Source organism: Clinocottus analis, unplaced genomic scaffold (assembly GCF_023055335.1).
Source record: "Clinocottus analis isolate CAN_PGR_092001 unplaced genomic scaffold, fCliAna1.0.p SCAF_3, whole genome shotgun sequence".
In the NCBI taxonomy this organism is placed as follows: Eukaryota; Metazoa; Chordata; class Actinopteri; order Perciformes; family Cottidae; genus Clinocottus; species Clinocottus analis.
In genome coordinates this window covers 10,156,568-10,170,279 of record NW_027176042.1, presented here as the reverse complement: position 1 = coordinate 10,170,279, position 13,712 = coordinate 10,156,568, and the positions used below count along the sequence as shown (strand labels likewise).

The window sequence follows — 13,712 nt, the reverse complement described above, 5'->3', positions numbered from 1 at the left end:
GAGATGAAAAGCTGTCCAGGACACTGTCATTTACAAATGGGTGGCCTTTCTCCATCTTTATGCCCATGACATGAAAGAAGGCCTCTCCTCTCTCCTCCTCTCAGTCGGAAGTATCCATTCATCACAGTCAATCTGATAATGCCAGTGTGTGTGTGGAGGTGATCTCCTATCTGTCGCGCTGCTGTCACCTCACCAGTCCTACATTCCTGATCCCCTGTTTATTCATCTAGCATATCATCCAGAACACACACACACACACACACACACACACACACACCATCATCATCATCTCACAGTGTTGTTTCTTCCCCACACATGAACAAGCACACATATTCACAAGATCCCTCTGTACAGAGTTCTCACACACTCACAAACGCTATCTCCTTTCTTCGCCTCATTTCTTACAAATATTTATTCTGCCTCTCCAGCTCATTTATCTCGCCTCCCTTGCTCTCCCGTGTCTTCGCTACTGTCCATCGCCTCTCAGCTTGGCCGTGTCTTCATGCACAATCACAAATGCACACAATCCATTCCCGCTCATTCCCAGCCAGTCATCCCGAACAGCCCTCTGTGGGGTAAGTAGATAGGAGGCTGTTGAGACATGTAGAGCCGAACGGCCCTCAGAGGATGCCGGCTGTCCCACTGCTGGGAGCGCCTAGGAAGAAGGGAGGGGTGCAAGGGTTCAGATGAGAGTGAGCCAGGAGGGAGGAGTAATTACCAACTGTGTGAATTTCTTGGCATGTGTTTTGCACTGCAAAAAGTGCAGTGGGAGCGTGGTTGGGTGTGAGGAGATGGAAAAGGGTGACAAAGACAGAGTCATCCACTGTGGAGAGGAAAAGCGACACAGCCATAAAGGTGTGCGAGTGCGTGTGTGTGTGTGTGTGTGTGTGTGTGTGTGTGTGTGTGCGTGCATGTGTGTGTGTGTGCGTGCGTGCATGTGTGTATGTGTGTGTGGCTGGTTGACAGGGGGTCAGGTTGGGGAGAGTAATCTCCCCAGGATTAAGAGTGCTGCTCCTGTGTTAATGTGACTGTCAATGAGAATTAAGTCCCTGGACCGATCCTCTCCACCCGGCTCTCCTCTCCCTTTCTCCCCTCGCCTGTCCGCCCTGTCACACTAATGACGCCACTCTCTGTGGAGTGCCACTGCGCTGTGCTAAAAACAATGGGGAAATAATTACACTCTTTCAGTACAGTACAAATTACAGAGCTGAGCTGCAGGACAAGGAGGGATATAAGCAAAGGGAGAGAGAGGGAGGAGATGGGAGTGGGAGGGGATGAGACAAGGATGACTAACAATTACAACACGATAGGGGTTCGGTCTCATTACTGCACCCATTAACATGCACCAAGTCATTTCCCCCCACCAGTTTGTGTGTGTGCGCATGAGAGAGAGAGAGAGAGAGAGAGAGAGAGAGAGAGAGAGAGAGAGAGAGAGAGAGAGAGAGAGAGAGAGAGAGAGAGAGAGAGAGAGAGAGAGAGAGAGAGAGAGAGAGAGAGAGACCAGTAGTGTGTGCTCATTAGGTTCTGCAACACACCTCTCTGCCTCCGTGCGCAATCTGCCCGGAGAGCCCGGCGGCACCTCATTTCTCCTCCATTTGTCTGAGCTCCGCGCGCTCTCATCTCCTCTCTGTACCCAGCTGGTCACGATCCATGCAAAAGCGATTAGAAAGGCGCGTGAAAAGAGCCTGGTCAGCAGATCAGCTTCGCAGATCACTCAATAGGTACTAAGCAGCGCCGAGCTTCGACCGATCGCTTATTTAACCTCACACTGGTAAAACACACTGCATCAATCTCACCTCGATCTTCCTCGCGCTAACCGACAGCACGCGCTGGACACGGGAATTGACGGACGTTTGTATCGGCTCATCATGTGGTCCGTATTTACGCATGGCAATCACGCGCCGTGGGACCTCGGTCAATTGGAGATCGCTGAAGGTTTTTACTGGAAATCCCGATGCTTTTCTTTAAGTAATCGTTCCTCAGCAAACATGTTTGCTGAGCTCTGAGCAAAGTTGCTTTCAGCTCGCAAGTCATTTAGTGGGTCAGACAATCACCGACCCTTCTCATGCTGCCCATGGAACTAAAATGTTCCACATCTCTACAGCCAAAGTCTCCCGCTGACCCCATCCTAGTTGCGTTAGCCTATTGACCGCGCGCCATGAAAAGGCACAGGGAATTAAAATGTGAATCTACACTCATTTAATTGGAATAAAAAACACATCACCTTACCCAAATCTATAAACTCGATGGCATGATCACAGGGAATTGTAAAGGATCCAGGTGACAGGCGCTTTGCCACTTTTTGCTTCAACTCCACTGGTTTTGTTTTCCACTAAACGGGCCAATCCTTTTCAGCCTCCTGTCCAGTTCCGGGAGCCCGCGCACAAACACACCGAAGCAGGGGGTGAGGAGGGCTACTGCAACGCCAGAGTACCAGCCCTCCGGAGCCGGGTAAGAAAATAGAGTTCGCGCAATAGCGAGGTGCTCCAATGTGCCATGATGGTGCCGCGTCCCATCTCAAAACCACACTGAGAAGAAAGTCACCAAAAGTGCATAATTCCCCCAAAGAGACACCGGGCTGACGTCTCCTGCGGCCACTCCACACAAGTTCATCCCCCTTGCGCGAATGTCACACGGAGGCGTTGAAGTCGCCGGAGAGTCAGTGATGGGAGCAATGGTATGGTGATGCAAGAGTGATAGTTGCGCGCCCGTCGCTCCTCCCGAGCAGGGATCGATTGGACATGAGAAATGCGATGCGAGCCCGTCTTCCCCATTCAGAACACGTGCAACAGCGCCCGCCCAGTTCACGAGCTCCCAAGTACACCCCTTTTTCCTCACTGATGTCATGTAGTTTACTAGCACGGACCGATATGGGGTGGAGGTCATATTAACAAGTCGTAATTTGTCATTGTGGAATGCTTGACATGGCCGTTTTTTTAAATTGTACTTTATGGTTTGTATCATCTTAAAACGTAGTAGGTACACCAGATCGGGGGGAACCAGATTGCCGAGGGAGTAGTTTAGATTCACAACTGGCCACATTTAACATTGTCATATATATAAAATATATTATCTTCCGAAGTGAATATATTTTTCTTGGGGCTTGCTTAATTGTAAAAGTGTTGACATTTCACCACTCCATTACTTGTGTATAACTTGTGTGTTGAGTTGAGGAGGGGTATAGTGACTGACAGCTGCTCGACGTGCTCGAGTCGATGACCCCTGCTCATCACATAATAGTCCACCTCGCTTCCACACTTCGATCATGTTACAGATGGTGTCTGGATATCAATACTTGCGTCTGTACTTGGCTAATACGCGCGGATGGTGTACACACACACACACACACACACACACGCACACACACACACGCGCGCGCACACACACACACACACACACACACACACACACACACACACACACACACACACACCGCCATGTTAAACAGAATTTAATCACCGCCGCCTCTCCGTTACGCACCAGGAGACAGCCTATCAATTATTCCATCCCCAGAATATTCTGGTGTGTTGATGGCGATTGATTGCTTTGCGCTGTTTTTGCAGTCGTTAAGACTTAGAGGAGGTCGATGTCTGCTAACGACCCAAGGTGAGGAGTATCCGATACGTTCAGATATCTTCTTTGTTTTCTTGTTGCCAGCATTGCTGGGCCATACGGCGAGCTCTGTGTCAGTGGAGGTATGTGTTTGTTGGGATTTTTTTTTATTTTTTAGAGACGCACGACTTTTAATTAACCGTAAACGGAAACATGAAATGGAATGAAATTCAAGACTGAAACATGGACCGCTGCATTTATCTTACAGTAAACTTGTCTGGCACTGTGCTTTCCTTCTTTTTTATTATTCAGGATTCAGATTAAAACAGCAACATTAAACTGAAGTAAAAATCCTAGTTTCAGCACCATGGACAGGTCCAGGCGCGTTGCATACAAATCCAGGGCGCTAGACGGCTCCAGGTTGTCCTGTCACTGCGCTTTTCTTTTTAGCTTACTTTGCTGACAAGTAATCCGAAAAAAAATAAACAAAAGTAGATGAACTTTGTCAAGTGAGCGTAAAGGGGGAGGACCAGAATTTTGCTAGAGCACAATATATTAGTTTGCAGGGGAAGGTGGTTGTGTCTATTGAACTCATATGTCACAATGGGGATATGAGGCCTTTTATCTTATAGTGAGGCAGCTAATGGATACAGCAGCTCAGAGCACTTATCTCATCTATCCATCCTCAGAGGGGCCAGATATCAGAGGAAACCACATCATGTGACGCAAAAAGAGACTTGAAAGTGCGAGGTTGAGCGGGCTGAAATCTAATTTACGCATACTTCCCATCACAGTTGTGAAGTGTTACAGTGCCATCGGTTTACTTAACATGTTTCACGGCATGTATCCGTTTCAGCGGTTCATAACTTGCCGGAATGGCAAGTTAAAGGTTGTAGCCTCATCCTTTATATGTTGTGGCAAGGGTAAAAGTAGGCCGAAGTCTTGTTGGCGTGTCATGTATCAGAGGAGCAGGGTTATAAGATCTCCTCTGGGATGGTTCCTCCCAATAACTATCACCAAGGGGATACAAAAACAATAAGGGAATATCTGCTCACAAAATGAGCCATATTTCTTCCTCCTAAATCAATATTTCTACTTTTATCCCTCGGAGAAACATAGTTTTCCTAGTTTGGTGACGCCTGGAAAATTGGGCACATTAAAATGAACGAGTGTGATTGATTCATATTCAGCGGTGACAAATGTTTATCTTTTCAGATCAATTAATTGTGCTTACGATCACGTTGTAAAACGCAAAGATAAATGATCTTTGGGCAGTATCATAAGGAAATGGAGCCAAGAAACAATGGCGTTGACAGAGCAGAGAGTTCAGAATATAACTGCAGATGTCAGACAAGCTAAAATAGGCCAACAACAGTCAGCAATTATGAGACGTCTCAATGAAACCAAATTCCAAGAAAACAAAATCCTATTCTGTTGAAGTGTGAATCGTGGCTCAAACGTGATAATGACTTTACTCACAGCTTCCACCTCGGTGATTAGACCTCGGCCCTTTCTTGCAATCAGCTGTGCTGTCCTGACGCGTCGGCAGCCCACTTTTCTCTGCACAGGCTCTACATTAAGGGCAACAGAGATAAGCAACTCAACATTTATGGAAGACAACACACAATTACCCACAGCGAGACTAAACGAGACCACCCCAGACATGGACGCGGTGAAACTCTGGGAGGTAAACCATCAGCGGCCCGAGGCCACGCACTTGGGGCCCGTTCATGGGCCTGCGACACCACCGAGGTATTTTACCTGCGTACGTGGCGGCCAATGAAGCAAGGTTATGCTATAGTTACACTGTGGTCATACATTGGTTATACTGTTGTAATACTGTGGTTGTACTGTGTGTACAGTGATTGCACACCGAGATGATTTCGCTATGAAGACTTTGTGTTTTCCTCACGCTTCGCACTTGAAATCGAAAGGTGGGTGAGGTGATCCGATGCAATTCTTGCGTCTTCTCTTCCACTCAAGCGCTCCATTTTTGGATACAGGCAGGCTTTGCGCTGTAAAACAGGAGTTGGTCATCGATTCGGAGCTGCCATGAAGGTTAATGAGAACAGACAGACATCTTGGTTCCTCTGCTTTTGTTTCCCCCTCATACCCGCCCGCCCACCTGCATGGAGATTCTTCATTTCTTTACGAGGTCACTGGCAGTAACCTGAGCAGGGCCATAAATAGTGCCCACCCTAGACAGGCCCGGTGTCTGTCAATACCCCGAAATTTCAGACACAACATCCGCAAAAAAGCAGACAGGGGCACGACTGCTGACATCAAACATGTGAAATTGGAGCAAACACTTCAACAAACAGTGACTTCTTATGACCCAATGGATCTATTTGGGAATACAGTGTTCCCACCCGGTACACTGTTTGGAACAAGTCTGTCAGGGACGATCACACTGCGCAGGGTGACGGTTTGGTCTCATGTGTGATGTTATACTGCCCCCGTGTGGCTCAGATGGGTCACTGTTCACTTAGTAGTTTTTGAGGTCATCCAGATTTATTACAGTGACAGTAAAAACTGGACTAGTGCCCTTTTGCGAAGAGCCATCTCCCTCCTCAGACCTGAACTCACTAAAATAATGAAACCCACAGCAGAGAACAGGCTGGTGTCAGCAAGAACCGGCCTTCAGTTTTTCCCCTCCAAGGTCAGCCTTCAAAAGATGATTGATTAAATTAAGATGAATTAAATTCCTGATGCCAAATACGACCAGCACAGACAGGAAGACATGCTTCAGCATTTTTAAGAATCATTTATTTCATAATATTACACAGCTTTTGAATATGAAATTGCCCACGAGTCAAACAAAGCCTCGACCAAAAAGTTCTGACTGGGTTTAACTGGGTTTCATCGATAAATAAAACATCATGCTCATGGAGAGGCCAGGTAACACAAACATTATCTGATCGCTCGAAATACTCCTGTGCATTGTCTCAGACATGGAAATTGTGCTCATTCCATTTAAGTCAAATTTAACTTTCAATATAAAATATAAAAGTTTAGAAAAGGTAATGTCACCAGCAGCACCCTCATCATTTGACCATACTGACAATGCATCAAACCAACGAACATACACACATTTAAATAAGGAATAATAAAGAAGACCATGTCAACTGTGGATAAAGACACAAGAACAAAGGGAGATGGAAGGATTTAAAAAGTCTCCCAGATATTTCTGATATTTCGCTGACAAAAGCGACATCATGATTTTGTATCATGTTGCTTTAAAGCATGGAGTGATGAATTTTCTTAACAAATACTTGGATGTTTGTTTTCACAGTGCTTACTACCAATGTGTTGTACAAACACTAATACTGATAGAAAAGAAACCCCTCTTGGCAGTAGCAGTGTGTCAGTTACCGTCTTTTAGAGATATTTCGATGAGCAAAGCTTAAATTTACATGTCAAACTAAATGCAAAAAACTGTATGCTGTAATCCAGCACGTGAATACTGCGCATCATATCAGACTGGAGTACGCTGGATGTGCTCAGAGACTCTGGTGGGATTGTCACAAGCTCTGAGGAGGCTGGCATCAAGGTGACACTGATGAAATGTGACAAGATGTTGCGTGTGAAGGGACGCCATAACAGCTGCTCATTAGCTAACTTTGTCGGCGTAGAATGAAGTAGACGCAGCAGCGGTAATGAAGAAACATAGGACACATCTTATTGCTCTCCAGATGCCGTGACTGCACACGTCTCGTCATTTAACTGATTTGACACTAATAAGAGCTTGTGGAGGCTATTCAACCCTGAGTCGTCCGCCGTATTACTTTTACTCATCCAGACCTATCAAAGCAGCGGAGAGGAAGTGACAAATACTCTCCCAGAACTACTGATGAAGGAGGTGGATTTTTTTTAAAAACACATTTAAAATGACTTTAAAGTTCTTCAGTGTTTGGATGTCTCGGTCCTAAACTCACAGAAGCTCTAGAGCTCATCATGAAGTGTACGATGGTGCCATTTGGGATGGTGCGTGACATAGTCGGCTGCCTCCAGCACAAGGCGCATGAACTCCTCCACATCAAATGAGTAGTTGGTAAACTTTGGGTGGTCCCCGAGGGTTGGATGGTGACCCTGAGGGAGATGATAGAGAAACGTGTGTACATTAAATAGACACATAGAAGCCTTCAAATGTGTGTGTTTGTGTTGTTATGGTGTTCTTGCAATTAAGTGACAAGAGATATAACACACATGAGAAAGGAAGTCTGTGTGTTGGTTTTACAATGCCTCCAATTGCCTATAATGAAATGAGTACATAGGAGTGTAAGTGTGTCAAGATATGTGAGATAAATCGAGAAGGCTCACACTGAGGTGCTTGAGAGCTAATGGCTGGTGCGGGAGTTTCCCCTACCTTGTCCTGTGGGTGCACTTTGTCCATCTTCTGCCAAGTCACGTATCGAACGCCCCGTAGCCGAGCCAAATCTCGATAACAGCTCTCGTCCTGACAATTATATCTAGAAGGGACAGATGCACACACTTTATCTTTTGCTCTCCTCGGTCTGCCTCACTTTCATTCTTTCATGCTCAATCTCTCTCACACACACACACACACACACACACACACACACACATGCACACACACACACATATATTCCAAAAAGCTCTTATATTCAGGTGTGATAAATGTCTAGTTAATTAGACAGCATTTCAAAGCTATACACCTAGTGTCTGAGGGCTACTTTGGGCGCAGCACGCTGCCATCGCTCTCCCTGCTCCCCTCTCCGCCATTTACTGTCTTTCACTCAAACAGACAATCACAGGCAGACAAAAAATGTCACTCACAGCTCAAAGATTACAGCCCAGTCCGGGAGGAAGAGGAGGTGTGTAAGACCCGCCCCGTGCATCCCGATAAAGATGTCAGAGTTGCTGGTGATCCTCAACTGCACCAGGAAGGGAACATCCCTGAAAGACAGTCGGGAGTCACACATCAATCATCTTTGATGGGTAAACACTGTTGCTATTACAAAATCTAAAAGCTTAACATTGGCATATTCATGTACAGCACCGTTACATTGCTGACCGAGGCTAAGCAGCACTGAATACCTCCTGTAGTAATCTGACAAGCACTCCATAACTCACTTGTATTTGTAGTCCACCACATTGACCTCCAGTAAAGGCACAGTCTTGAGGGCATTTACCAGCTGTAACAACAACACAGGGACGTGTTCTCTGATCAATGAGAGAGCAAACAAATATAGGCAGTGACCATATAAATCACAAGCCTTTTTTACTCGTACTGTTTATACCAAATACGATTTTAAATAGGCACTTAACAGATGTGGGCAGTAAATCAATGGTGGAAAGGAGGGGCTGAGGGCGTGAGAGAGTTGTACAGAGGGAAGAAAGAGAAGGAGACAAAGAGAGAGAAAGTGAAAGACAGAGCAGGGAGAAAAAGGAGAACAGGATAGAGGGGAAAAGAGCAAGTGCAAGAAAGTTACGAGACAGAAAGGTGGAGAGAGGTTGGTGCTTCACTCACCTCCACTTGGTTTAATATCTGTCTGTATTCTGTACTGCGTGCCAGCAGGGTGACGCGAACACGCCCCTCCTGAAAACAGCAATGTGCCCAATAATCAATCAGCCAAGGACAAAAAAGATAGGCGGCTGGCAAAAGCCTCTATTTAAAATGCGCCTTTTGTCCAGCACAGAGGAGACGACACGTCAGATACAATCCCATTACAAAGTATTTTTCAAAGTGGAACCAACAGCTTTCTTTTCTGATGTGCTCTTATTAGTTTATACAACATGTGGAAGTAAAATATTCTTCTACTGCCACCTTGTGTTCTGCAAGAGAATGAGACACATGTATAACATATGAGAATAAACAGTAATAATCATAACTTCATGATCTTTAAATCAAAGTTATGACACCAACAGCTTGACTTGCAACCTATTTTATCTGTTGAACACAATAAAGCAGCCAAACTATGACACCTCACTTTAGGCAGTGGAAATATATGTATTCAACACAGACCTCATTTATTCTATTCTATTTAAATATTATTAAAAGTACTGAAAAAGATGCCATTCTAAGAAAGTGAGCAAGTTATGACAAGGGGGCGATGGGAGGAGCGGGGCGGTGGAGGCGGATGCATAGGGCACAATAGAGGGGAGCAGCAGTGTGAGTCTCTGGCGGTGCCATTAATCTGGGGATGAAAGGAGGAGGGTCAGGGCAGAGAGGACCTCTCATTCAGTCGCAGGCCTGCTATCGCCAGCAGCTCCATGTCTCGTCGAAAAGCCTCTTAGCATATTTCCAGTGAAGTCCATGAATACCCAATGAGCTGCTCTACAGAAAGGAAGAAGTTATTGGGCCTCGCTGATCACAAAGACACATTCAAGTGCTTCAAACCTGGGATCATAAAACACCTGTGAAAAGTGCTGAAGAGTTATAGATGTAGGATGAATGAGGAGGTGGCTGAGGCAGTATTCAAGTGAGCACATCCATCTTTCAGAAACTAGAAGGCTACAGTCAGTGAGGAGCTCCTACCCTGTTTATCATAGTAATGAAATCACTTTCTGTAAAGTCTGATTGCAGTGAGTGTAGTGACTTGGGGTCAACATAAAATGTACTTTAAGTACCTGATCTTTGCTTAAAGGTACGCATCTTCTGAAATCATAGATGGGTTGGAGCATTACAATGGTACCTGTTGAAACATACCAAAGCAGCAGGGATTGGAAACTGATTATAGACCATTAAAATGGCCTGATGGCCCAGAATGTCTTTTTTTTTTAAAAATATTTTCACTGCTCAGTTGCTGAAAATGTAATTTCTAAAACATTACTAAGGTGTAAAATGTCTTAACAGCTCAACTCCACTGATTATCTATTCGTCATTCTTGAGAAGGGAATACTCTAAACTCTACCCTCTGATGTGTGTTAGACCACAGTAGGAGCTATTCATTGTATAATGTTATAAGTTATTTTTACTCACAAGTATTGGTTGAGTCTAGTTTTGTTAAGTTACAATAAATATTAGGAAAAATTGAATCCCGAATGGACAATGCATTATTTTGGCTGAGTAATCTACATACCCACAGTGCGTCAGTGGCCTCTTTGATTTTTGGGACAAATGGCCACTACACACTCCATATCTTGTCAACGGCAAAGCATTACACCACAATGTATTTCGATTTAGGAGAAATATTGTTACTTGCACAAAGTAGGAAATAGAGGTGCAAGAAAGACGAGATCAAAGTTGGTTATATTCAACAGTGACAGAAAGCAGAAACAGTTGTTGAAGGGATCAAACATGTTTTCTCACACACTGAGCAGTTATTTGAACTCGCTAAAGACTTGTAACTTGAGATCTATCACAGCAAACAATGTACAGCCTTGCTTTACAAAGTTCTGTTCTTAGCCATTTGCTCCTTTCACTCATGCTATTTTGGTCCATTTGTAAAAGGACACCAAATCATCAAACAGTCTGTTAATTTAGTGCTTTGGTTTTGGTTCTTTTACTGATCACGTTGGGTGTAATGTGACAAGGAATTTATCAAGATGGACAAAAATGTGGAGTTCCCTGACCGGGAATCGAACCCGGGCCGCGGCGGTGAGAGCGCCGAATCCTAACCACTAGACCACCAGGGACTTCAAGGGATGATAGGAATGTAACTGTGGAAGACAAAGCACAGCCTCATCTTGAAAGTCAAACTACAAGCTGATGTTTTGCATTTGACTTAGATTGGCATTTTTAATTAAATGACATAGAAATCGCATTTCATATTTTCATTTGGATAATGGTGAGATTCGCCCAGGCTATCTTTAATAAATCTGTTTGTTCGATATATCCTGCACAAGCGTGTGAAGCTAAATATGTTGGTGTACTCTTTACAATTGCAACCAAATAAGCAGCTCGCTGATGGTCAAGCGGCTAGCATTCGGTGCTATCACTGCCGCGGTCTAGGTTCGGAGGAAAGTCCCCCTCAGGGAAAGCCCCCCCTTATGAAAGCTGCTTGATCATGAAAACTAACACGCGCGTTTTAACAACAATCTGTTTACCACAATCTGAATTCATTTGAGAATGACGTGAAATTTTTCCTCAGATATTTTTTGTTACTACCTTGATTATTGCATTGGATTATACATGTGTTCAAAAAACTGGGTCCATCCCATGTGTGCAAACAAGAAAAAACTGATTCCGAAAAGGTGTTTTTCCTACCTTTGGCCCGTCTCGCGGGATGTTTAGTCGATGAAGGACATGATGGGAGAACGCCCGAAACATCCCTTCACTGTAGCAGTCTGAGATCTGCCATCAACACACCACAGAAAGTGTCAAATTCACTCACATATGCAATTTATTTTTCATCCATCCCTTCAATTCAAAACTAATGTATTCAGATTATGACTTTGGTGATGCAAAAGTCAAAGAAAATTGACTCTGGTTTGAAATGAATTGAATCAGGCTACACTGCTGAATTTCACCGGGTTGAGATGAAAAAACATGTAACACACTGGGGCTCTGACAATTGTACACATATTTCTAACCCCCCAGGGATTGATATTTTATGAGCCTATGCATATCTCAAGTACAAGACTTCCACACATACACTGCTGCACTGCAGCTGTAAATGTGAGCGCATGAATGTAAACATGCCATGTGCTGCTGCAGTGGCAATCAAAAGCAGCAGCTTGAGGCTGAGCTATCAATATTTCACACCCCAAGGCTGGAACCACAGGACAATACATATTTACATGGTATCATCTTTATAGTAATCTCCTTGGAATTATCATTTAAATAGCGTAAGCAGTTGCTGGGCTTTTGAATGTATCACATAAATATTTGACCTGGACTGCATGTTTGCGATTAACCTGGATATCATTGTGCATTTGGCAAAGACCAATAAATTAATTTTTAAAAATCTATTAGAATATGTGAGATAAAAACATAGAAATGGAAACACAAATAAGGCAAAATTTAATGGAACAATTTGTTGAAAGCAAATACATTTAAAGTACATCTGGTCAGTGGCTACACACACTGCTGCACACACACACACACACACACACGCGCACACACACACACACACACACACACACACACACACACACACACACACACCAATACATTAAAATGGAAACTTACAAGAGGCGTGTTGTAAAAGAGGCCATATCTCATTCTCGGTAGGAGGGAGAAGAAGGCATCTCTAAAACAAACCTGTGGATAGGAGTGTACAGTTAGGATACGGCATAGCACAGAAATTGGTTTGTGTATAGGTCACACAAACAACTAAAATATTAAAATGATGATGCGGGTGAACATGGATAACCAGGCAATATACAATATATAAAGCATTGTTATTACATGGTTCGATGGCACATCATGTTTGTTGGATTTTATATGGATGGTATATGACTGTCTGTAGGAGGTTCTTATCAGTTCAGCCATGGTTGGACATACTAACTTTACAGTTTTTTACATGTATATTTCATCGAGACCCTTGTTGCTGCTTGTGGATACACAAAACACAATAGATCCTGTATGCCAGAAGACCTTTATAAAAAAATAAGCGTACAATGACCACAAAGAAGTGACCGTTTACCTACTCTTTTCGAGTCATAGGTCTTCAAGTGGATGATGTCATCTTTGGAGAAGGCCCTCCATGTTTCACCGAACAGATCACCATAACCGTAAAAACTCTGGGAAAAGACATAAACAAGAAAGAAACAAATGTTAATCAAATTAATGTTACATCTGAAATGAAAAACAAACCCATAAAATTAGAATCAACTCCAGCCTTAAGCAGTGCCAGGGTCTGTCATCTGTTTTAAAACTCTGCTGGTTGTGTTTATCTGAAGCTGTGGTTTTATACAAAATCTGTTATCACACTATTATCCGACAGCCTGCCACTGTTTGGATGAAAGTGTGCGGTTTGTGCTGAAAGGTCACTGCTTTCCTTGTCCCCGTTAGTTTTGTCTCTTTCCATGTTCCTCTTTCCCTCTGTGCACAGTTTGGGGAACAATGGGCCGGATGAAGCGGTCTGTGAAGCATTCTGTTATTCAAACTGGTGTTTCCCCCTGATGTCTACATTGGGCACATGTGCCACTGACTTGTTAAACAGAAACTGTGACTGAAGTACACTGCAGACAAAATACTGTTTGGCTTTCCCGCTGGGTTATGGAACTCAAATCCAATCTCACTTTTTCAGACC

The 13,712-nt window shown here is 44.0% G+C and overlaps 1 protein-coding gene and 1 non-coding gene across 8 annotated transcripts in view; both read right to left on the bottom strand.

Annotated features, from left to right (window-relative positions):
* eogt (EGF domain-specific O-linked N-acetylglucosamine (GlcNAc) transferase) overlaps nt 1–13,712 on the bottom strand; it is a 39,136-nt gene that overhangs the window by 18,692 nt on the left and 6,732 nt on the right. For 2 of the 7 annotated variants that reach the window (XR_011078585.1, XR_011078587.1), the window contains exons 9-18: nt 13,108–13,200; nt 12,647–12,718; nt 11,723–11,809; nt 9,044–9,112; nt 8,647–8,708; nt 8,350–8,469; nt 7,919–8,021; nt 7,488–7,641; nt 5,032–5,123; nt 425–655 (exon numbers count right to left, since the gene is read on the bottom strand). Coding sequence is in view for 2 of the 7 variants with exons in the window: in XM_068594397.1 (XP_068450498.1) it covers nt 7,495–7,641; nt 7,919–8,021; nt 8,350–8,469; nt 8,647–8,708; nt 9,044–9,112; nt 11,723–11,809; nt 12,647–12,718; nt 13,108–13,200 (753 nt within the window). In the remaining 5 variants the exon portion in view is untranslated. Of the gene's footprint in view, nt 1–424; nt 656–5,031; nt 5,124–6,339; nt 7,642–7,918; nt 8,022–8,349; nt 8,470–8,646; nt 8,709–9,043; nt 9,113–11,722; nt 11,810–12,646; nt 12,719–13,107; nt 13,201–13,712 lie in introns of those variants that run through there. The other 5 variants (XR_011078588.1, XR_011078586.1, XM_068594397.1 and 2 more) reach the window with 5 other exon arrangements.
* On the bottom strand, nt 11,080–11,151 carry trnae-cuc (transfer RNA glutamic acid (anticodon CUC)). The gene has a single exon. It is a non-coding gene; the product is annotated as a tRNA-Glu (tRNA).